Source organism: Manacus candei, unplaced genomic scaffold (genome assembly GCF_025592945.1).
Source record: "Manacus candei isolate 608988 ecotype Guabito, Panama unplaced genomic scaffold, ASM2559294v1 h1tg000002l, whole genome shotgun sequence".
Classification (NCBI taxonomy): domain Eukaryota; kingdom Metazoa; phylum Chordata; class Aves; order Passeriformes; family Pipridae; genus Manacus; species Manacus candei.
This window is the reverse complement of record NW_026138050.1, coordinates 9,364,196-9,385,694: the sequence shown is the minus strand read 5'-3', so window position 1 is coordinate 9,385,694 and position 21,499 is coordinate 9,364,196. Positions and strand designations below refer to the sequence as shown.

General features: G+C 42.0%; 2 protein-coding genes across 3 annotated transcripts; both read left to right on the top strand.

Annotated features, from left to right (window-relative positions):
* Positions 1–243: 243 nt before the first annotated feature.
* RRN3 (RRN3 homolog, RNA polymerase I transcription factor) lies at positions 244–13,954 on the top strand. Of its 2 annotated transcripts, none has more exons than XM_051782933.1 (18): positions 244–258; positions 704–812; positions 1,247–1,303; positions 2,323–2,412; positions 2,501–2,630; positions 3,069–3,128; positions 3,601–3,664; positions 3,870–3,939; positions 5,570–5,668; positions 6,282–6,377; positions 6,813–6,948; positions 7,720–7,850; positions 8,877–9,007; positions 9,829–10,013; positions 10,516–10,624; positions 11,037–11,189; positions 12,046–12,133; positions 12,497–13,954. In XM_051782933.1, exons 2-18 carry the CDS (start codon positions 720–722, stop codon positions 12,653–12,655), a joined length of 1,851 nt encoding a protein of 616 aa, XP_051638893.1. In that variant the 5' UTR covers positions 244–258; positions 704–719; the 3' UTR covers positions 12,656–13,954. The 2 variants fall into 2 exon arrangements, with proteins under 2 accessions (XP_051638893.1, XP_051638886.1); XM_051782926.1 differs by lacking the exon at positions 244–258 and adding an exon at positions 268–594.
* A 1,280-nt stretch (positions 13,955–15,234) lies between these two features.
* NTAN1 (N-terminal asparagine amidase) lies at positions 15,235–21,369 on the top strand. Its single transcript, XM_051776955.1, has 8 exons — positions 15,235–15,616; positions 16,556–16,658; positions 16,746–16,811; positions 17,396–17,504; positions 18,485–18,558; positions 19,782–19,835; positions 20,640–20,693; positions 21,206–21,369. The coding sequence occupies exons 1-8, from the start codon at positions 15,536–15,538 to the stop codon at positions 21,367–21,369; spliced, it is 705 nt and encodes a 234-aa protein (XP_051632915.1). The 5' UTR covers positions 15,235–15,535.
* Positions 21,370–21,499: the final 130 nt, after the last annotated feature.

Below are 21,499 nucleotides of genomic sequence, written 5' to 3'. Positions count from 1 at the left end.
TCGGACACCCGGGAAAGGAGGCACTTCAAAAAGGTGTTCCCCCTTTGTAGACCTCCACACTCACAAGAGGAGGCAGCTGGTAGCAGACAGCAGAGATTTGCAAGAGTTTAACGTGCATCTGCAAATGCACGTGGACTCCTTTAACTCCGCGCTTGAGGCTTATAAAGATCCAGCTGGGATACAACTTCAGGGCGACAAACAGGAAGCAAGTTGTGGATGCAAGATGTGAAATTCAGCAAGTGAGAAGTTATGTAAAAGGCAAGACATGTATTTGGGTTCACCCTTGTGTTAGTTAATGACCCGGCTCGCTCGGTCCTCCCGCACCACAGCGGGCGGGGGCAGAGCCGCGGCCGCCCCATCCCGGCGCTCCATCCCGGCGCTCCCTCCCGCCGCTCGGTGGAGCCGCTCCGTGTCCCGGCGCTCTGTGGAGCCGCTCCGTGTCCCGGCTCTCTGTGGTGCGAGGGGCGGAGCGCTCGGCGTTTCCGCCGCCCCGCGCTGCCTTTTCCGCCCGGCAGCGGCATGTGGCGGGGCGGGGAGCGGCGCGGGGTGCGGTGCCCCGGGCCCCGGTAGCGGCGGGCGCGGTGCCACCGCAAGGCAAGGGGGACACCGGGGGGGAGACCCTCGGGAGCGGGGCGAGGGGCTCCTCCTGCTGAGGAGGGGCCGGGGGGTGCGGGCGGTGCTCACGCCGTTCCCCGTCCCGCAGGCGCGGGGCCGTGGCCATGCTGGGAGGGGACGAGTTCATCAGCTCCCCGCCCAGGAAGACGGTGCGGTTCGGGGGGACCCTCACCGAGATCCTGCTCAAGTACGAGAAGGTGAGTGAGTGCGGCTCCGCGGGTGCCTCCCTTGCGTCCGGGCTGCCCGCGCTGGGTCCTGCGGGTCATTCAGGGCGAACACTCGTTTCGCCTTACACGACACCGTGGGTGAAGGCTTGGGGAAAAAACCTGAACGCGGTGGAAAGGTTTCCCCCGTGAGTCAGCCTGGGTGGGTGTGAAGCCGGGCTTACGCCAAAGGGTGCACGGGGATCCCGGCTGTGAGCTGAACGTGAGCCAACCCTCGGTTGTCTTTCAGCACCCTGTTACTGCTGCCTCAGCCTTCCTTGAGCTGTCTCTCCCTTGCTTGTGTTCTTAATGGACATAATGTTCTTAATTGTGTTCTTAATGTTCAGCAATAATAGGTTGTTCAGATATGTTGATGAAATGGGTATATTTTGCTGGAAAAAAATGAATATTTTTGTTTCCCTTGCTAGGGTGATACCACAGATTTTGAGTTGTTGAAGCATCAGCTGTCAGATCCAGACATAAAGGTAAGAGTTTTCACAGTCAGGAGTCTGATGATTTCAAGTTCGTCTGTCTGAGTGTAATCATCAGACAAGTCATTCTGGTGCTTACACAAATCCTTTGCTTTAAACATTAGGTGCATTTGCTAGCTTTTTGCTCTGTGGAAACTTTCAGAATTAAAACTCTAAATGTGAAAAAAAGCAATTGTCTATTTATACACATACATATATGCAGGATCTCTGTAAATGGCGTCTCATACTTAATGACTCTCTGCTCTAGAGGGAGAAACCTTTGAGTCTGTCCTTGATCCAGATACCATCTTTCTGTCACTGAGCCTTGATTTTAGAGCTACTTCTGTAGATCAAACCATGTCTTCTCACTTTAAGTTGCACCAAATTTTACCTTCTGTTCTCACTAAGAACTTGTTGAATTAGGTAGTAATATACATATACGTTTAGTAGTTATACCCAGAAATATTGTTTTACAGCCTTTCTGTACAGCTGCAAGTACTCTCCACATTTGCTGTCCTTTTTTTTCCCTTTTAATTAAACCACAAAACAGTGAACAGGATGCTGCAGGAAGCACCGTGCTATAGGGAGTTCCTTTTCTGTCTAAAAGAGGACATTCTGTAAAATGTTTTTAGCAGACCTTTTGGAGCATACAGGCAAAGTCAGCGGATTTTCTACTGTTTCAGTATCATTTCAAGACTTGAATGTCCCTTCTGCTTAAACTAGAGGATAAAAAAAGAAAAAGAAGATTGAATGCCATTTTTTTAAAGTATTTTCTGTGTGAGTGAGGTTTCATGCCTTGCTCAGTCTGCAGCTGAAGCCTTCCAGGCAGGCTGTTGGTTTAGGAGTCAGTTTGCACATATTCCTGCATTCAAGAACTTCCATTGTTGAGGACACAAAGAATTTCCTCACATATTAATGTGAAACGATTTCTATTTACAATCTTAATATTTGACTTTTAAGGATTTTGTTATTTTCTACTAATAGGTAATACTGTTTATTGGAATAGTTATCTTATTTTTTCTGCTTATTTGAAGGATGCCCAGATCATTAATTGGCTCCATGAATTTCGAACTTCTGTTGCGTATTTGACCAAAGAGCTTGAACAACTGGTCAACATTTTGCTGGTAAATATCGGTTTGCTACATGGAAAGATTAAGAGTTTAGTACTCAAAACATCTTTCTCTGACATCTTGGATCTTTGCTTACTTTCAGAAGCTGCCATGGTTGAGAAGGAGCCGAGAGGTAGTGGAAGAATATCTGGGTTTTCTTGGCAATCTGGTGTCAGCACAGACTGTCCATCTCAGGCCGTGCCTCCGGATGATCGTGTCACAGTTTGTCCCCCGTAAGTTACTTTTCTCCTCTTTGTTTGCTTATCAGAATGTCTTCCCCAGATAAATTCTCTGTAAGTATGACATGACAATTAATTACTGAGTCGTTGGGGTTTTTTTTTCTCTGTTGAATTGTGATATAGATAGTTTTTTAGTAGGAACAACATTACACAGTTTATCCATTTCCAAGACTTCTTCAGAACAGGATCTGTGTTGGCCACTAGAATATGCCTTCTAAAATCTAGGTACAGAAAACTAACATCTGCTGTGAGGATCATGTCAGGTGTCCCTGAGAGCCTTCTGGTTCTGTGAATAAAAGAGTCTTTTAGAAAGTCCTGTGGGTAATTTTTATGCTTTAGTCCTGATGGAGACTCTAGTGCAGTGTGTTTGGCACTGAACCCGTTACCTGTAAGATCTGTACAGTTTTGATCTAATAATCTCTTTTTTGCTAGCTCGGATAACCATCAGAGAAGACGACGTGGACATTTCAGATTCTGATGACGATGATGAAAGTGAGTATAAAGGAAGCATGGCTTATATATGCTGCTGTAATACCTTTACTGAACAAGTATACAGTATGTATTGCTCCTTTTTTATAAAATTAATTCAGCAGATTATAAGTAAAACATCAAGAAAGAGTACATCCTTAAATAACCAAGTCAAAGTCTTTCTTGTACTCAAATCAGTGGTGTGCTGACCTACTCCTTGTTACTTTCAAAACATTCCTGTTGGTGCAGTATCTGTAGGAATAGAATATGTAGGAAAATATTCCCTATCCTAGATTGTTTCAAAGCCAAAGAATAGTTAGGAGTTGTTTGGTTTCCATTTTATTTACCTCAGTGTACATCCCCCCCTAAGGAACATTTTGGCAAATGTGGTTTCCTCGGGAATCTTTTAATTGTTTAGTTGATATGAACTGTTTTTACTGGTTCCTAATTTAGTTTTCTGTAAACAAGTGCATAAGAATATTTTTTCTTTCTCTAGACGTTTCTGAAAACTTCAATACATGCCACAGAGCTTTGCAAACTGTTGCAAGATACGTTCCTTCGTAAGTGTATAATCCCATGGCTTTGTATCCCTTCCCCTGCAGATTTAAAGCTTCTGAACTGATGATTTTTTTCCTCTCTTGATGGGAAGTATAGTACTTAGTTTCCTTGCATGTTTTTTCGTAATATTCACTAACTGGTGGAATGCTCTCATGGTAATAACCTATAACTTCTGCATTTGATTTATTTATTTTTTTTTAATTATAGGACACCGCAGTTTCTCATGCCAATACTGGTGGAATACTTTCCTTTCATTAATAAATCAGAAAGAACTCTGGTAAGAGCTGTGAATATTTTTGTCGGCTTGTTCACTTGTTTTTTTAAATGTATAAATGTACTAAAATAGTATTACAACTGATTTGGTGGCATTGAATGCAGATTTTTGAGAGTATTTTTATATATATAAATATATATGTAATAATCATATATATGTGGTTGTGTCTGTTTAGTATAAGGTTGTCCAAGCATACTGAAGCTCTTTGTGCATAAGCATTATGCAAGTCTTTAATGACATAACTACATATCTTTTCCACAGGACTGCTTTCTTAATCAGTGCACAGGATGGAGCTCTTTGAGGATGAGTCTCAGGGTTGTGTAGTCAGGAGGTGGGTAGGACACCTGTCTCATTTGTTATCAAAACTGGAGGGTGTTTGTCAGGGGAACAGGGGATTTGATAAGCAGACAGGAAGCAATGGGTGTTATGGGTGAAATCCAAACTGCCAGTAGTGTAGAGCCCTAAGTTGTTTAGTACAGCTTTGGTACAGTGCTCATGTGTGGTGAAAAACAAGCTGGAAACTTTTGACAGGGTATGGCTCTTGTGTCATCTTTACATTTACTTGTTCCAGCTTGATAAATTGGCACTTCATATTACAGGAAGGCAGAGCCCTGGTCTCCAGCCAAGTTCAGTTGAAGCTGTGTTTTGAACACATCAAGTGCTGAAAAATCCCCAAAGTTCATTGTGTATCTTGCTAGGTTTTTTATTTTTGTTGTTGTTGTTTTAATCCAAATAACTTGAAGCATCAGTTCCTTGTCTGTAAAATGGGGGTATAATAGCTCTTCTATGGTGTTAGGAGAAGATTTATTTACTTAGCAGCTCAATGAGGAACAAGTCATGAAAAAATGCATAACTATTTTCAGGGCAAGGCTTGAATGAAGTGTAATAAAATATGGTCCTTGCATTGTTAAATATTTCCAATGTACACATTCTCACTAAACTATCTCTACTCATTTTATGTACTGAGCAAGCCAGGTGGCCTGTGGAAAAATCATATGTACTCATGTAATTAAAGGTTGTGTTATAATGCATATTCACAAAGAGACTGTGATGTACTCAAATGTAGTGCTTTACCTGATTTTATGTACCAGCTTGACAGTTCTGCTGTGTGAAAGTTGCAGCACTGTCTTTTGTAGATATTTGTGTACACGTGGGGGGCCCATGCATGCTCACAAAACTTGTCTGTTAATCTGCTTGATTCATAGTCAGAATGACTGAGGAGGCAGACCTGTGGAATTCAGAATTGTTGCTGGTATATTATAATAATCTGAAATAAAGATGTATTCAGTCTCACTTTAAGCAGTTCTAGTATAGCTGGTTCTAGATGTAGTGGGGAATAGGCTTCATTTTCCTACAGAAAGTTTAGACAAACTCCTATGGAAATAACTTTCTTATAGAATATTCACACTCTATCTAGAGGTAGTTTGGAAAATTTGTGTGGCAGTAATAGATTAAGTAGTTAATTGAAAGTTGATGTTTATACATTAAGTTATTCTAGATTGAATACAATCTGTTTAAAGCTATTTCTGGGTCTTTAGATAATAAATTAAGAAACTTGCTTTCTAAAAGTCCTTGGCAGAAATTAGACTTTGTGTTGACATTATTACAGATACCAATTAATTTTGTGTTACAGGAATGTTATGTTCATAACCTACTACGAGTTACGGTGTACCTTCCAACTCTGAGGCTTCAAATTCTGGAGCTTATTGTTGAAAAGCTGCTAAAGTTGGATGTGAGTTTGTTCTGTGTTACCTTTTGTGGATGCTTGGTGTTAAAATACAGAGTAGGAAATAAAATACACTTCAGTTTTAAGCTCGACAAAAAATCTGCTGCAGTAGTGCTTGTGATAATGTGTGTAAAACCAGCCAAATTTAGACTCCATTGCCAGCCTTAAGATGCTGCCATTGGAACTGTATGGTGTGTACTATGAGTCCTGCTGGAATGTCCCTGCCAGAGTCAGAACAACTGCTTTGTGGTGATCAGTGCTGATATGCAGAGAATGTGCTTCTCTTTGTATGGTTGAGTGATCATATCATCTCTTTGAAGTAAAAGGATTTACCATCTTAAAAAAGACACTGTAAATCACTGTAAATGATCAAGGCTTTTTACCTCAGCATATAAACAGTCTGGGGAGAGCTTATATTTGGCAGGTAGAGTTTCAGGGGGCTTTGGAGTGTGCATTTGTGTATGGCATATCATTTCCTTTTAAAATGTTTATTTAGTCCAGGACAAAATCTAGTCAAGAACTTACTCATGTTGTCATTTCCTTTATGTGAGTAATTAAAAAAAAAAAGTTTTATATTATCATGGTTTAATAAAAATTAATTTCTTGTTTACAACTGTAGGTTAGCACTCCACAGCAAGATATTGAAGATGCTGAAGAAACTGCTAATAACTCTGGTAGTGAGGAGAAATCTACAGAGGAGGGACTTTTTGACATGGTTGGTTATCTTGTTCTACCAAAATTCTATTTTTCTCTAGTAAAATTTTCACTTCTGAGGTGGCTGTGAACTAAGTGTAGGATTTCATTATTGATTTGTTGTTACTGCACTGCACACAGCTCTTGAAACCTGAACAGATAACAAATGATTAATGTGTTGTCAGCTATTGACTGTATTCATGTAAATACATGCAGTGAATGGATTTCATTATGTAAAAGCACAAGCAGCTCTGCATAAAGCTAGTTAAAGAATTCATGGTGCTTGGCTTAGTTCACAAAGATTTGCTCATACTGTGTAATTAGATACTGCTCTTCTAAGAAAAACATGAAACTTTAGCATATCACTGAAAGAGAACTTTTGTTTCACTTTTCCTGTAATTGCTGTCTCTCTGATGTTGTACATATAAAAGCTGCTTGTGCCATTTTTATCTACCAGGAGGAAGATGAAGAAAGAAAAGGAAACAAAGTTGTTTCTTCCAGCAGTGAGAGAATGGCCCATCCCCTTGCAGAGCGCCTCGACATCCTGATGACCATCCTGTTTTCCTACATTAAAGATGTTTGCCACGTGGATGGTAAGAACACTAGAACTATACCCAAATTTATTGTTTTGCTAACAAGTAAGAAACACAAATGAGGAGTTCTTGCTTTCTGCTGCTGCAAGGTAGAGCAGAATTCTGCCAGCAGCAGGCTCTAGTCCACATTCCTGCCTCTGCCCAGTGTTACTGGTACAGTTGTGACTTTAAAGGTTTAGTCCTCAGCTGGAGACATTCCAATTCCATAAATATGATACAGTATCCAAACTGTGACAGGGTATAAGTGTTTTATCATCTGCTCTACTTGAGTGCTAGAATTATGGATCCTTTCAACAGTACAAGGACTGGAAGCAGATCAAAACAAGCAGACACATCACTCAGTCAGAATTGCTACAGCAAGGCTTTGTGTTAGGAAAAAGAAAGAATTGTCTTATACTGGTATGTATTAAGGGCTTGAATTCCTTAGATTTATATATTTAAAACAGAATATTTAGAAACCATTTTACTGTATCTTCTCCATGTAAGTCAGATGATTTATTTATTGGTGGGTTTTTTCCTACCAGTTTTATATGTGTGTGCACACACAGAGCTATTCTTCATATACAACACCTTAAAAAGCAATAGAACTGAAGACTTGGAAAGTCTTACTATAAGTATTTTTTAGATGTCAGATAAGCTGAAAAGTTAGTTTGACAGTGTTTCTTTACATACTTCTTACTGGTGTAAAAAGATACAATTACCACTTTTGCAGCACGAGGATAGAAAAAAACCCTGAAATGTCTCATTTTGTTGTGTTTCTTTGTTGTGTAGGCAAACTCAATATCAGCAACACAAAGGACTTGTATCGGGATCTGGTTTCTGTTTTTGACAAGCTCATTTTACCAACTCATGCTTCATGTCATGTACAGTATTTCATGTTTTACATCTGCAGCTTTAAATTGGTGAGTAAAAGCTGGTTTTGAAGTGCAGTGTCCTCTGTCATTTCTGCATCCTTGTTTTGGCTTTTTTTTTATACATAAAATAGTTGTTTTCTGCTGTAATTCCAGTCTGAAGATAGCAAGTACATGAGGATCATTAGTATCTTTGTTTTCTTTTCCTTCTCTATTAATTCATTCCTGAAGTTTTTCTTTCTGCTGTTGCTCTTCTCGTGTTGTCCATAAACTGCACACAGATGGAATCTAAGCAAATGTGGTTAAAATGGAGCCCTTTTACAAGAGTGAGTTGGGCTTCTGCACCCAAGGCATGGTGCTCCAGCACGTTTCTTCAGCATCTCAAAACTCTCTTAAAGATAACTGTCCTGTTAGATCTAATATTTGAAAGTCGTGTCTGCTGTTTGTTGTTTCTCCCCTCATTTTCTCATCTCTGTCAACAAACTTGTTCTTTCTTTTACACATAAAAATAAGAACACACATGCTTTTCACATGAAAGTAGCTAAAAGGCCAGTTAAACTACTGTCCTGTCTCTGATGGTGGTAACATTTGGACAAATTCAAGGAGAAAGTATCTCATGATATTATGCTTTTTGTAAGGATGTGAATTTTTGGCATCACAAACTTGTGTGGCAAAAACTTCCACAATATAACATTTAAGGTTAAGAATCACTTTTGTTCTCTAAATTCTTTTTCCTGATGTTTTCCTTGGATGTCCCTGATTGCTTTTGCTACAAGACTTGGTGAACAATCATTTTGTGTTTACCTTCTTCTCACACTTGCTTTTAAACACTTCTGGTGTATCTTTTCCCGATTCTTTCCTAGACTTCTTCCCCTTGCTTTTTACAACTGAGTATTATAGAAAGAGACACAGAAGTGAGTGCTTTTTCACCATATATAGGAATTGTTATTTACTACAGTTATAGGTAGATTTTTTTAACTTTTTGGTTATAGAAATTATGGAAATTGAATATTAGGAATCTATTATTTAAATAGTGTTATCAGTATAATATCACAATTTCTGTGTATCTTTTTCCAGGGGTTGGCTGAGGCGTTTTTAGACCATCTTTGGAAAAAACTGCAGGATCCAAACAATCCTTCAGTGATCAGGCAGACTGCTGGAAGTTACATTGGCAGCTTCTTGGCAAGAGCTAAATTTATTCCAGTTGTGTAAGTTGTTTTGATACATGAGCAGAACCAAACATTTTGTGCTGATTGCTGAGCAGAATCCACAGAATGCACACACAGTGTTGGTCTGCTATTCCCACTGCTTTGCCAGCAAGCCTGAATCAAGGGGCTTGTGTGTCCTTTCAGCAATACTGTTTCAGTATTGGTTTGAACTTTCTGGAAAGTTTTGCATGTACAGGATGCAGACTAATGATTGCTGGGATTCATGGCTTGCTCTTTAAGGCTTCACTTACCAAGAAGTGCTGAGCATGGGTAGGTTGTGTTGACTTCAGGCAGAGCCATGGATTCCTGGTGTATCTGATGTTCAGAAGCAGATATTTTTAGTGCCCAATATGTGGCATTTTATACAGACTCTGGGACAGAAAACAGGTGTTCTAGTATTTTGATGCAGGTATATTAAAATACTCAAGCAGATTGGTGAAAATGTCTTTCTTTTGTGGGTGGGCACAGTGACTTTAACATTGAAGTTAGTTGGATTTTGGAATTACCTGGTGGACATGGGTGGCATCTCTTTCTGTACTACCTGTAGCCCGGGATTCTGATTGTTTATTGTGTGTTCACATACAACATGTGTTCATGGATTGATCTCTTCTGGCATCTTTTGCTGTCACTGACTGCTGATTGATTCAGTCTATGCTGAGATAAAGGAGAAAGCTCGTAACACAATCTCATTTTTTTCAATGACATTTTCTCACTGATGTTTTTATAACCACTGAGATCCTTGAATACTTGTTTAACAGCTTTTCTGCACCATTTCAGGGAATGTCTTTACACTTCTTTTTTCCCTCCTTCCTCCACTGTAGCACAGTAAAAGCATGTCTGGATCTTCTGGTGAACTGGATGCATAAATACATTGATAATCAGGATACAGGAGCTAATGCCTACTGTGATGTAGCTCTCCATGGGCCATTTTATTCTACATGTCAGGCTGTGTTCTATACACTTATTTTCCGTCATAAACAACTTTTGGATGGAAACTTAAGGAAAGGTGAGTATATTCGGTTTGAAAGGATTCATTTGCAAGTTTTACTGTTGGTGTGTTTTGTAATGGTCAGTTCAGTCAAGTATCTGGTGGCAAGTTTATGTTGTTGTGCTTTTAGGAAAATTTTATGGCTTGTACATATGTTGGACTACCAAGCTAAGTGATCTTTTTCCCCCCTCTATTGAAAACTATGCTGATAACTGTAGAAAACCAGCATGGCTTCAGTTAATAATCTGTATTGATGACTCTGCCTCTGTCAGTGCTTCTAATGGGTGTGCAAATTTAGTGTGTGTCTTAGGAGGGTCCCTCATCTGTGGCAGGTTATTGTTACTTGAGTAACTTCTCTGCTGAACAAGCTGTGGGCCAGATCTCCTCTGGGAGAGAGCATCCTAGGATGTGCTCCTGCAGTGTTGTGCAGGGTGCAGGCTTGTCACACTGGAAATTGTTAGAAATTAAGTTCAGCTTGTATGATATTAACCTGTATTTGTCAATTGTTCTTATTTTCAAGGCCTGTCATATCTGCAGAGTTTAAATTTCGAGCGCATTGTCATGTGTCAGCTCAACCCCCTGAAGATTTGTATCCCTTCTGTTGTCAACTTGTTTGCTGCTATTACCAGGTACCTACTCACTTATTTCAGTTTCAGCTTCAGATCTTGGTGTGTATCTGAAATCAGCACAGTACTTAGAACATGGATTTTGATAGGCACAGTATTGAATATCATCTAAGACATAACAGTGCCCATGTTCCAGGTGTGATAAGTTTATTTCTGGTTCAGTTTTAATGAAAGCCTGCAGCACTGTCATTGCTTTGTGTTGGAGCCAGTGTGATTCTACTCAGAGTAAAGTTCATATGAGTATAGAGGAAGAGAGAACCTTAGCTTGTAACTATCTTGAGAATACCTAGTATCACCTGGAAAATGGAAGGTAGAAGTGATGTTTGTTAAAAAATAACTTTGTATTTTAATACCATCTGAAATCCTTGCTTTAGGTGTGCTAGAAGTTACCTTTTCTTTATTACCTTTTTTAAAGGAAATACCAGCTGGTGTTCTGCTACACCATTATTGAGAGGAACAACAGGCAGTTCATCCCAGTTGTTCGGAGCGGCACTGGGGGTGACCTTGTGCAGACGTGCACTAACCCACTGGACAGCTTCTTCCCCTTTGATCCCTACATCCTCAAAAGGTATGCCTTAAAAATAAACAACTTGTTTCTGCCTGGCAGGAAATAATGAATAAAAACTGTAGGAAACTGTCGGTGTTTCTGCAGTTCACTTTCCTCACTGATCTTTAGTACCTCTCATATTACATATTTTAACCAGAGATTGTCAAAGGTTTGAATTGAAATTTACCCCTCCTGTGACAGATAGCAATGAAAAAGGAACAGGATCCATTTTCCTGGAAGGTCTAGTTAATATGTTTGGTGATTTTTAGTTTTTCTTTGTTGTAAGCAGCCTCTAAAATGTCATGTTAGCCTAAATCATGTTTTGTCGGAACCATGGTGGTGACGTGTCCTTTTTTTGTCATTTTGTTTTGGGTTTTTTGCACTGTCAGTATATTGCTTCTTGATTGGTGACTTCAGCTTATTTAAAATACCTTTCTTTTTATGGTAGAGGGCAACATTCTGGCTTTTTATTGTCTCAAAAAAAAAAATCCATCTCCACAGAAGGAAGACTACTAATAATATTCATATAACAACAAAAGAATACTATTAATAAAGTTGTTTCTATAATATTTAAATTTTTGGAAGAAAATTAGGCTTTTTTTGCAAGCATAGAGCAGCTGTCAAAAATACCCAGTTAGGAGACATGACTGTACCAGAAGTCCTCGAGCAAACCTTTGTGATTTATACCTATCAGCAAAATGGAGGTATTTTTTCATGGGATTAATTGAGGATTATATAGGGATTAATTGAGTAGTTTGTAAAATCCTAGAGAGGGCTATCAAAATGTCAAAGCATTTTATATTGTATTCTTAAAATGAAATATATATAACTTCTACTGAATATATTAACTCATTCTGTGTTGTGATTCCTCTCTCAGATCAAAGAAGACCATTGATCCTCTTTATCAGTTCTGGGAAGAGCTGAGTGCTGAAGATCTTGAGAATCTAAAGAAACCCATTAAAAAGGTAATCTTTCTAATATTTCCTGATGAAAACACAGTTTAGCTTTTTCCAAATCTCTGTCAGCTCCTTCTATTGCAGGATTTTTTTTTTAAAGTAGCCATGAATACACTAAACTGTGATTGAAATTTGGAAGCTTTAAGAATTGATCTCAGCACTTTTCCCCTCTTCCTGCAGCACAGGACCCCTGTGAAAGCTTTATGAACACTCCCAGAATATGGACACAATGACGTCACTGGGAAATCCACTCTAGATGTGATTTAGTTCCCATATTTCACAATGAGAGTACATCTAATTCTCTTACCTTTCTAGCTGGTCAGGACAATCGCAGTGTAAATCCAGGCCTCTGATCCTTTTGAATTTATTCAGGGTACTTCTGAAGATGAAGATGATGACTTCTTGAAAGGAGAAACCCCTCAAAATGATGGTGTGGTTGGAATTGCTCCAAATTCCTACGAGTCCAGCACCCGGAGCCCCGTGAGCAGCATTGGCTCCCCTCCAGACTGTTTCGTGCCGTTCCCTCCGTGACACGGGGCGTCAGAAGTGAGAAGGCTGAAAACTTGTGTGCAATGTTTCACTCTTTTTACAGAGACTTTAGCTCAAATTTCCAAACTGGCAAATGTTTTAAGTAACTACATTTGAGAAGAATTATTATTTCTTAATCATCAGATTTCTACAGATATGTTATAGTAGAGTCATATGTTGCTAGAAAAGCTTAGAGAATAAATAGGGTGATACTTTGCAAATTTCACATTGAAATGGTTTTTATGACTTCGAAGGGATTTTTTTTTTTTTATAGTTTTTCCTGACTCTTAAAAACTTTGTTTACTAATGTTTCTCTACAAGGTTTTATATATCAGAGGTGAAATTCTGGTATTTCTTCCTGCTGATTTGTGTGGGGGCCAGAATTCCCTGTCAGTGTTCAGACTCTACTCTGACGACTCGAGTTGGTTTCAAAGTAAAGGTGTGATCCCTCGATAGGCAGGCCATGAACCAGTCTGACAGTGGTTCTTCTACACACAACTCTTAGGCTTTTCCTGTCTATAGAACAGTATTTGGTGAAGCCACTTGATAGTGGAGTGTACTCAGACAGTAAGCACTAATGTTCCTTAAATCCGTAGCTGACACGCACCTTTCCCAGCTATGAAAGTTCAGACATGTAAAAGTGATGAATGTTGGAAGTGTTGAAAATGAGGGAGTAGCTGACTGTATTATTTGTAGATAGTTTTCTCTGGAGTGCTTATGAAGCACTATGAGACAGGTATTTATTTGCAGGATTTGAAGTTTATATGTGAATGCTGAAAATAGGAAAAAAAAAAATCTTCCCTTGTGGAAAGAAAGTGGTGTCAGTGGTGTCCTTGTGTTGTCCATGTGTCAGTCACTGTTGAGTTTCTCTGCTGAAGTTTCTTGTCTTTTCATGGTTGCTGGCTTTTAGATTTAAGTAAAAATATAAACAGTGGGGGAAAAATGCTATTTGTGTAACATTGAGTTGAAAATTTTATGCATTTGGACTAAACTCTAATTGCCCTTCTTTAGAATCTGAACTTGGAGGCTTTCAAGACAACATTTTTATTTAGAACCAATAAAGAGTGATGCCAACAGTGCAATACTTACACATTTGAGAAAACCCCATTTCTGTATGTAACTGAGGTGCTCTTTGTGTAGCCTGGCTTCTCAAAGCCAGGGTGTTAGTTCTGACAGACTGCAGAAATGCAAAGTGCATCAGTGAATCTGTTCATCATTGTATAAACTGAGTTTTTGTGTTTAATTTTAGTCCTCTCTATTGTCAGTCCTGAGTAATAAACAATAGATTTCCATCTGAAATAATTGCATTTTCTCCTGGCATGCAAGAACCCTTCACAGATGAACAGCAAGAAAAACATAATTTCAAATATGCCTTTCAGCTGCTTCTTCCAAAATGAGGCTAAAACTTCTGCAGCTTTAATACCAGGTATGTGATTCAGGAGCTTCCATGTCTCATTAAAAACAACAAAAAAAAATCCCTGTAACTGTAGTATAATGTCAAAAAGTATGCAGACATTGAACTGTCTGTACTGAAATTGCAGTTTTCACTTGTTGAAGTGTTTCTGGACCCTCAGCTGTGCCAGTTGTGCTTTGCTCAGTCTAAGTGCAGGCAGGTGTGCTGGCAGGTGCTGGCATTTTGCTAAAGAGACTTTGTAAATACCAGTGAAAGGAATGCTGATTTGGAGGTGGAATTCATGTCATCTGAGAGATTCAGTGTACCTTTTGAAGAAAGTGTCTGCTACAGAATCATTGAATGGCCTGGGTTGAAAGGGACCTTAAAGATCATTTAGTTCCAACCCCCTGCAGGGACACTTCAGGTTGCTCCAGCCTGGCCTGGAACACTTCCAGGGACAGTTTACTTTTGTGAAAGTGGATGGAAAGGTCGAGCTGGGGGTTTTCTGTGGGTCGTGGACAGTCCTGGTGCCTGGCTGTCCACTCTTCCCTGCAGAGTGAATTAACTGCTGCTACCACAGTGGTCTTTCTTGCTGTCTTACACAGACAACTGGAGGAAAAATCCCTGGTCTTAAAGGAAAAACGGTCGTCTTTGGGATTGTCTGAAAACCTAATTTTGTGATTGCTGGAGTGGAGGATGGTGGTGTGAGGGTCGGTCTCTTCTCCCAGTCAACTGTGATAGGACAAGAGGACAGTCTTAGGCTGCGTCAGGGGAGTTTTAGGTTGGACATTAGGAAGAATTTCTTCCCAGAGAGGGCGATTAGACATTGGAATGGGCTGCGCAGGGAGGAGGTGGAGGCACCGTCCCTGGAAATGTTCAAGGAAAGACTGGACTTGGCACTGAGTGCCATGGCCTGACTGACACGGCGGTGTTCGGCCAGAGGTTGGACTCGGCGATCTCAGAAGTCTTTTCCAACCTAATTGATTCTGTGATTTGTGAATTCGGGGCTTTATCGCTGTTATTACCAAACCGGTTTCATACCGTAACCTACGGGTGACCCCGCAGTGACGGGAGAAGGGGCGGATTTCTGTGAGGTTACCGGGTTAAATCTTCAGGCGGGGCCGAGCCCGGGCGCGTTTCCGAGTTCGCCTCAGACCCCGCCGAGCCCCGGGCGGGGCCGGGGCCGAGCTCCGGGCGGTGTCGGTCCCTGCCGAGCTCCGGTCGGTGCCGATCCCTGCCGAGCTCCGGTCGGTGCCGATCCCTGCCGAGCTCCGGTCGGTGCCGATCCCTGCCGAGCTCCGGGCGGTGCCGATCCCTGCCGGGCCCCGAGTGGGGCCGGGGCCGAGCTCCGGGTGGTGCCGATCCCTGCCGATCCCCGGTCGGTGCCGGTGCCACCGCCCCGCTTTCCCAGCGCCCCGCGCGGCGCCGCCCGGCGCGGCCTGAGGAGGGAGCGCGGAGCCGCCTCCGGGCCCGGCCTGGCGCTCGCCGAGATGCCGCTGCTGGTTAACGGAGCGCGGGTGGACCTGTCCCGGCCCACGGGGGACATGATCCGCGCACACCCGCACCTCGAGGTGAGCGAAGGGGCCCCGGGGCGTGAACCCGCGGCCGGGCGGGGCGGGGGCGGCCCCGGGCACCGCTGTGACCACACGGGGGGACCGAAATCAATAAAATCGGTGTCCCCGGGAGGGGCTCGGCGGTGACCGCCCGGGTGCGAGCGGAGCGGCCGGGCTGGGGCTGCCTCGGCCGGGCCCGGTCTGCCCGAAATAACAAAAACTGGCGATAAAGGCAAGGCGGTCACTGTCGGGAAGGTGCTAACCTCGCTTCCAGTGTATAAATGTTATATACGTGTTATTATCCAAGCGGTGGACTGCCAGCCGGGAACGCTGAGCAGAGCTGGTTGGGAAGGTGTTTGCCATTAAAAGGTGTTTCTTGTAGAACGTGGATTTATGCAGAAAACCAGGGCAAATCTGATAGGACTGTGAGGTGTTTTTTGAGCTCCCAGGGTGGAAATCCGCTTCCTGCCCAGCGGGTCTGTGGTGAAGCACTGCAGTAGTCATAGCCCAGGAATCTGGGTTTTCCTTGCACCAGGCAAGCTAATAGACAGCGATATTTTGATAAGTGTTAAGGAAATATTATGGATTGTGGCAGTAGAAGGCTGAAACTTCTGCATTTCCAAAGTTTCTTGTCCTGATTAAACTTCCAAGATCAGCTCTGGTGTTGTCTCTTGTATAATCTTTGCCAAGTGCAAATGCTTTTTGTTGTGCTTCCATTTTATGGTCTGTGAAACAGGGAAGAGTGCTTTGTGTGTCTGTGGAATGAAGGGATTTAACTATTAACTTGATCAGTGGCAGGTAAGCAAAAACTTCTCAAAATTCAGAATACACCATAATCCAAAATACGCATTTCTCTCTGACCTGAGTCCCTTTGCTTTTCAGAGGTGATGTTTCTGTCAAGCAGTGCATACATCTGAGAATTCAGCCACTGTAGTCTCTGTTGTCATTTATCTTTAGGAAAAGGCAAAGCTTCTGAGAAGTCAGCCTGCTCAGACTGTGGAACCCAAAGGCCTCCTCTATGTCCAGCAGAGAGAGTTTGCAGTGACCACCCCCAAAGATGGTGTGTAGGAACATAAACATTTGCTCTTCTACTGAAGCAGTGATTGTGTGAAGGGAGTTCTTATGGTGTTTCTCTCCTTTAAAATAGGTTCTGTTTCTATTCTTGGATCAGATGATGCAACTACCTGCCACATAGTTGTGCTCCGACACACAGGTATCCTTAAAGGATGTTCAGAACAAAACCTGTCCCCCTGAAGTAAGGAATTAGTATTGGTTTATGTGGCATTAATAAAATAAACTGCAGTTACATTTGTGTAAACCTGAATCTCCAAAAGTCACATAAATGTTAACTAAACTACTTGTTGGAAGAGGGGGTGTGTTTGGTGTCAGAGGCTCAGTGTTGCTCAGTGAGCAGATGTTTAACCTGCCCTGCCCCTGTGGCCGTGGCAGTGGCACTGCAGCCCTGGGCTGTGCTCAGCAGTGCGGGAGCGGGGTTTGGAAATTACGGAGGTGGGATTTGTGGGAAGATCCTCATTACATGCCTGGGTCTCTGACGTTAGAGATGGGTCCTAGTCCTGCTTGGAGGGCTCTTGTACCCCTGACATGAGCTGTGGTTCTACAATGGGCACATGCAGAGGCTGTTGCCTCATTCAGTGAGCCCGTGTCCTCTGCCAGAGGCTGTTGTCCCAAGAGGAAGGCTGGTGGTGGTGGGTGCAGCTCTTACCATAGTGCAGCAGGGTAAAGTGTTACTGTTAACAAAATAGTCACTAAGTCACTGTCTTCTGGTGCCTTCCCCAGGCAGCGGAGCCACCTGCCTGACACACTGTGACGGGTCGGACACAGAGGCCGAGGTGTCGCTCATCATGAGTTCAGTAAAGTCTCTCTCAAACACCACGGGCTGTGGCAGGTCAGCTCTGCTCCTTTCTTGTGTACTGCTTTGCACAAAGGCTGCTGCAGCTTATACAGAAGGGAATTTTTGTGTGATTATATGGGGTTTAGGCAAGGTCATGGTGCAGGAAACTTCTCTTAATCAGCAACCACATGTAAAGTGAAAATTATTTCCTTGGTGATGATTTTAGGGCTGTTTTTAGCAGTCGTTTAAAGCACGATTCTGTTCTGAATGGTGTCTCTGTAGAACCACTGAGAGGTTAGTTTATTGTTTCCCAGTTAACTTTTGTTTCAGATGTGCAAAATTTTCCAAATAACTGGTTTTTTTAGTTTATATTTTTCTTTCCAGAGTGTTAATTTTGTACATTCTTTTTGGTATCTGAGAATCCATCTGGGATTTTTCTAAGTCCACATTAAAAAAAAAAAAAAGAAAAAAGGGATATGTGGGACAGGACAATGGTTAAAAAGCTCTGAAATGAAATTCAGCACACAAGATTCTTTCTGGATGTGGAGGTTTTTGACCCTGCAGTTTGGTAAGAACAAAAACTAAATGAACTTAGAAGGTGTGATCTCTAAAACTCATGATTTGTAAGGACTTGTCTTTACATAGACACTTCTCAGAGAAGAACCCTGCTGCATGGTCCAGAATAGTTGTGAGGGGGTCATGGGAACAAAAATCCATGTTTAGTTAACCCTTTTTGGGAACTGAAAGGTGGTTACAAAGTTCCATGCTGACTATCAGAGATACCCCTGGGTTAGAATTGCATGTATGTAATGCCTCTTAAAGCTTTTGTTCTGTGCCATTTCCTTATGATCTCTCAAGTGTTGAGAATGGAGTTACCATAACTTGCTGTGCAATGCAAACCAGCTTGGTGCATGTGATTGTAATAAGGCTTCTCTAATGATTGCTTTGCAGTTTGGGCTGGGGATTATTTTGTAAAGCTATTCATTTTGAGATGTCTTTTTAATTGCTGTTTCCTGTTATTCCATCTCTGTTAGGCTGGAAGTGCACCTAGTTGGAGGTTTCAATGATGATAGGCAGTTATCACAAAAACTTACTAATCAGCTTCTTAGTAAGTTCACTTTTTTTCCACTCTCATGTCCAAAAACAATAGTTCTGGCTGGATGTGGGTAAAGTTTGTTTGTAATCTGAGTCCCCAGTCATTTACTGGAAAGAAACGTGGATTCATTTTGAAGGGTGTTTTTCTGTGCCTGAAAACTTGGTGTGGAGAGGGTTGGGCTGCTGGGGCTGCTCCCTGGGCAGTGTGTGGGATGCAGGGTCTGAAATGGTCATTTCCTCCTGGCTCATGTTCTGCTGTGGAGAGCTGGGGCACAATTCAGCTGGGCTTGACTCCTGATCCCCTGTGTGATCTTGGGCAAGTGGTGACACTCTCCAAATCTGTGAGTGTGGGTGACTTCATTAATTATCATTCAGTTCATACTTAATGAGATGAGGTAAAATTTAATTATTGTTTGGAATTGCCTGATGAAAAATGTCAGTTCTGTTTATAAAATCCACAGTCCAGAGTAGTGATGGCAGTGCTTTACTAACAGATTGCAAACATAAAGTACCTGCCTACCTGCAAGTGCTCTGCCTTGTGCTGAGCACTTTGAGTTTGGAGAGGCTTCAGCCCCACTGGAATGGGGAGGGAGGAGGGATGGGGCAGGTGTCAGGATTGGAGGGAGGTGTTTAAGGGGATAAACAAAAAGGAAAACGGAACCAGCAAAGGCCCTGGGCTGCAGCCTCATGGCTGTTACACCTGGTCTATGTTATATGAGAGTTCTGTACAGAAAAAGGTATTTTGGTTAACTTATTTTTTCAACCTTCTGATTCTCACACATCAAGTTACAATTTGAATCAATCATGTTGTATTGCTGTCAGAACTTTGGAAAAAACAGGAATTTTTTCTTGGAGTTTAAGATGGTGAAAGGCAGATTTAATTTACACCTAGTGAAAGACTGGGTTTGCTTGCTATATATGTAACATTTTAGGAAAAAACATTTAAATATAAGCTGCCTAATGTGTATAGTGAACTAAATCAGAGCTGGTGTGATGCCAGAGCTAAACCAGTGTCACTAAAAGCAGTGAGTGGCACAACACTTTTTTTAGCACGTTTTTGCTATTACAAATGGCTGCTCTCTGTAAATTGCTGTTAGTTTGAAGCAAACATGCAAAAGGCTGTTTGCTGTGCCCTCCCCAGGAGCAGTGGTTTAGGTGTGTGCCCACCACTGCAGTGCCCACCCAGCCCAGCCCTGCCACCCTCACTCACAGTTTGCACTGTCCTTGTTGCCATAGGAGCGTTCGATCTCCAGCCAGATGATGTTCACTTAGTGACCTTCTGTGTAACAGGTAAGAAAATCTTTCCTTGGGTTTTGAAGTACCTTTAGCTACTGAAATCAAAGGGCAGAGGTCTTTTCATGGCTTTTTATCTGTCCTGTAAGACAGACCAGCACAAGTCCTCCATAACCGTTTGTAATTGTTAGTTTTCTTGTGCTCGGTGTGTGTGGTGATGGCAGAGAGCCAGCGCAGCAGGATTCTCTCCTTACCAAGTTCTGCTGCACTGCAGCCAATAGCAGAGCCACTCGTGATCCTGGCCAGGTTATTTTGGCACATTTGCCCTGTGGAACAGGCTCTGTACCTGTGGAGATCTTATGAGACAATTGAGAAGGGCACTTGCAGACCTTTGCTCTGCTGGGCTGCTGGACCTGCCTCCCTGCAGGGTCCAGTGAACTCGTCAACTCTTTCAGTTAGTTCATAGTGTGTGATGTCACTTTAGAGGAAGTTATTTCCTTTCCTTTATATCATGTTGAGGTCATATTTCCATCTTCTTTCCGTGACAGTGCTGTTGGTGACTTACATCTTGGAAACCTGGCATCGCGGTCATTTTGCATTGTGTTCCCTCTAAATTGCCCATGCAGAAGTGGGGGGCAGTTGGCTGGAGCCAGCTGTTCTGTTTGGAGACAGCTCTGCTCCAGGCCCCAAGCAGACCTGCACCTGCACCTTCTTTTCCATATTTCTTTTAGGCTTCCTTGGTTTTTTTCTGTCTTTACAACTTCAGATCTGTTGTATATTATCAGAGAACAACTAAATTGAATGCTGTGTGCAGAACAATCCAAAGTCCTACAAGTTGATTTCTTTTTTTTTTCCTTATAGAACTAAATGATAGAGAAGAACAAGATATTCACTTTCCAATCATTTATGGAATAGGTGAGTAAATTAGAATTTAATTATAATTTTGTAACTGGGTTGCTTTTCAGATTCCAGTGGTAAATGGGCTCATAGTTAATGACTGGCTGAAGTCCATCCTAAAAGTTACAAGCTGCTGTCAGAGGCGAAGGTAGAAATACTTGTCTTGTGGTAGCACAGTTGCACATGTAGGAGGGGCTGTGTACAAAGGCAAGCAGATTTTTTTTCCTTTAACTGCAGTTATGATTTTATCAATATCAAGCTACTGCACTAAATTTCTGCTTCAAATTCAACCTTCTTATTGATTATTCAGTGTTTCTTCTAATTAGTTCATGCATCTGTGGACTAGTGAAATGCTGTCAAAGGAAATGGAGTAGAAATGTGCTATTGCAGGCTCAGGGGTCTGAGCAATACAACAGCGCGTGATGGGTTCTGAAGTTCTGCAACACGGTTGTATTGGGGACATGGTCACTGTGAACAAGTGCCTTGTAGGAATTAATTGTTTCCGTATTTTAATCTCTGTTTCCTCCCAGCTGTGAATGTTAAAACAGCAGAGATTTTCCCTGCAACCTTCCCAGAAAAAGGGCCGGATGAGGATTTGCGTTCAGCCCATGTTTTAACAGGAGCACCAGTGAGTAAAAATAATGATATTTTTGTCAGAAGGAGAGACCAGTTGGGACAAACATCCAAAGTTTGAGGAAACAAAATCCTTTGGTAGCATTCTCTGGGTTCTGGGTTTGCTGTTACTGTTTAATGTCACGTTTGTCAGAGCTGGTTCAAGGTAACGCAGTCAGAAGGAAGGGCTGAGCTGGCCCACAGTCTGTCTG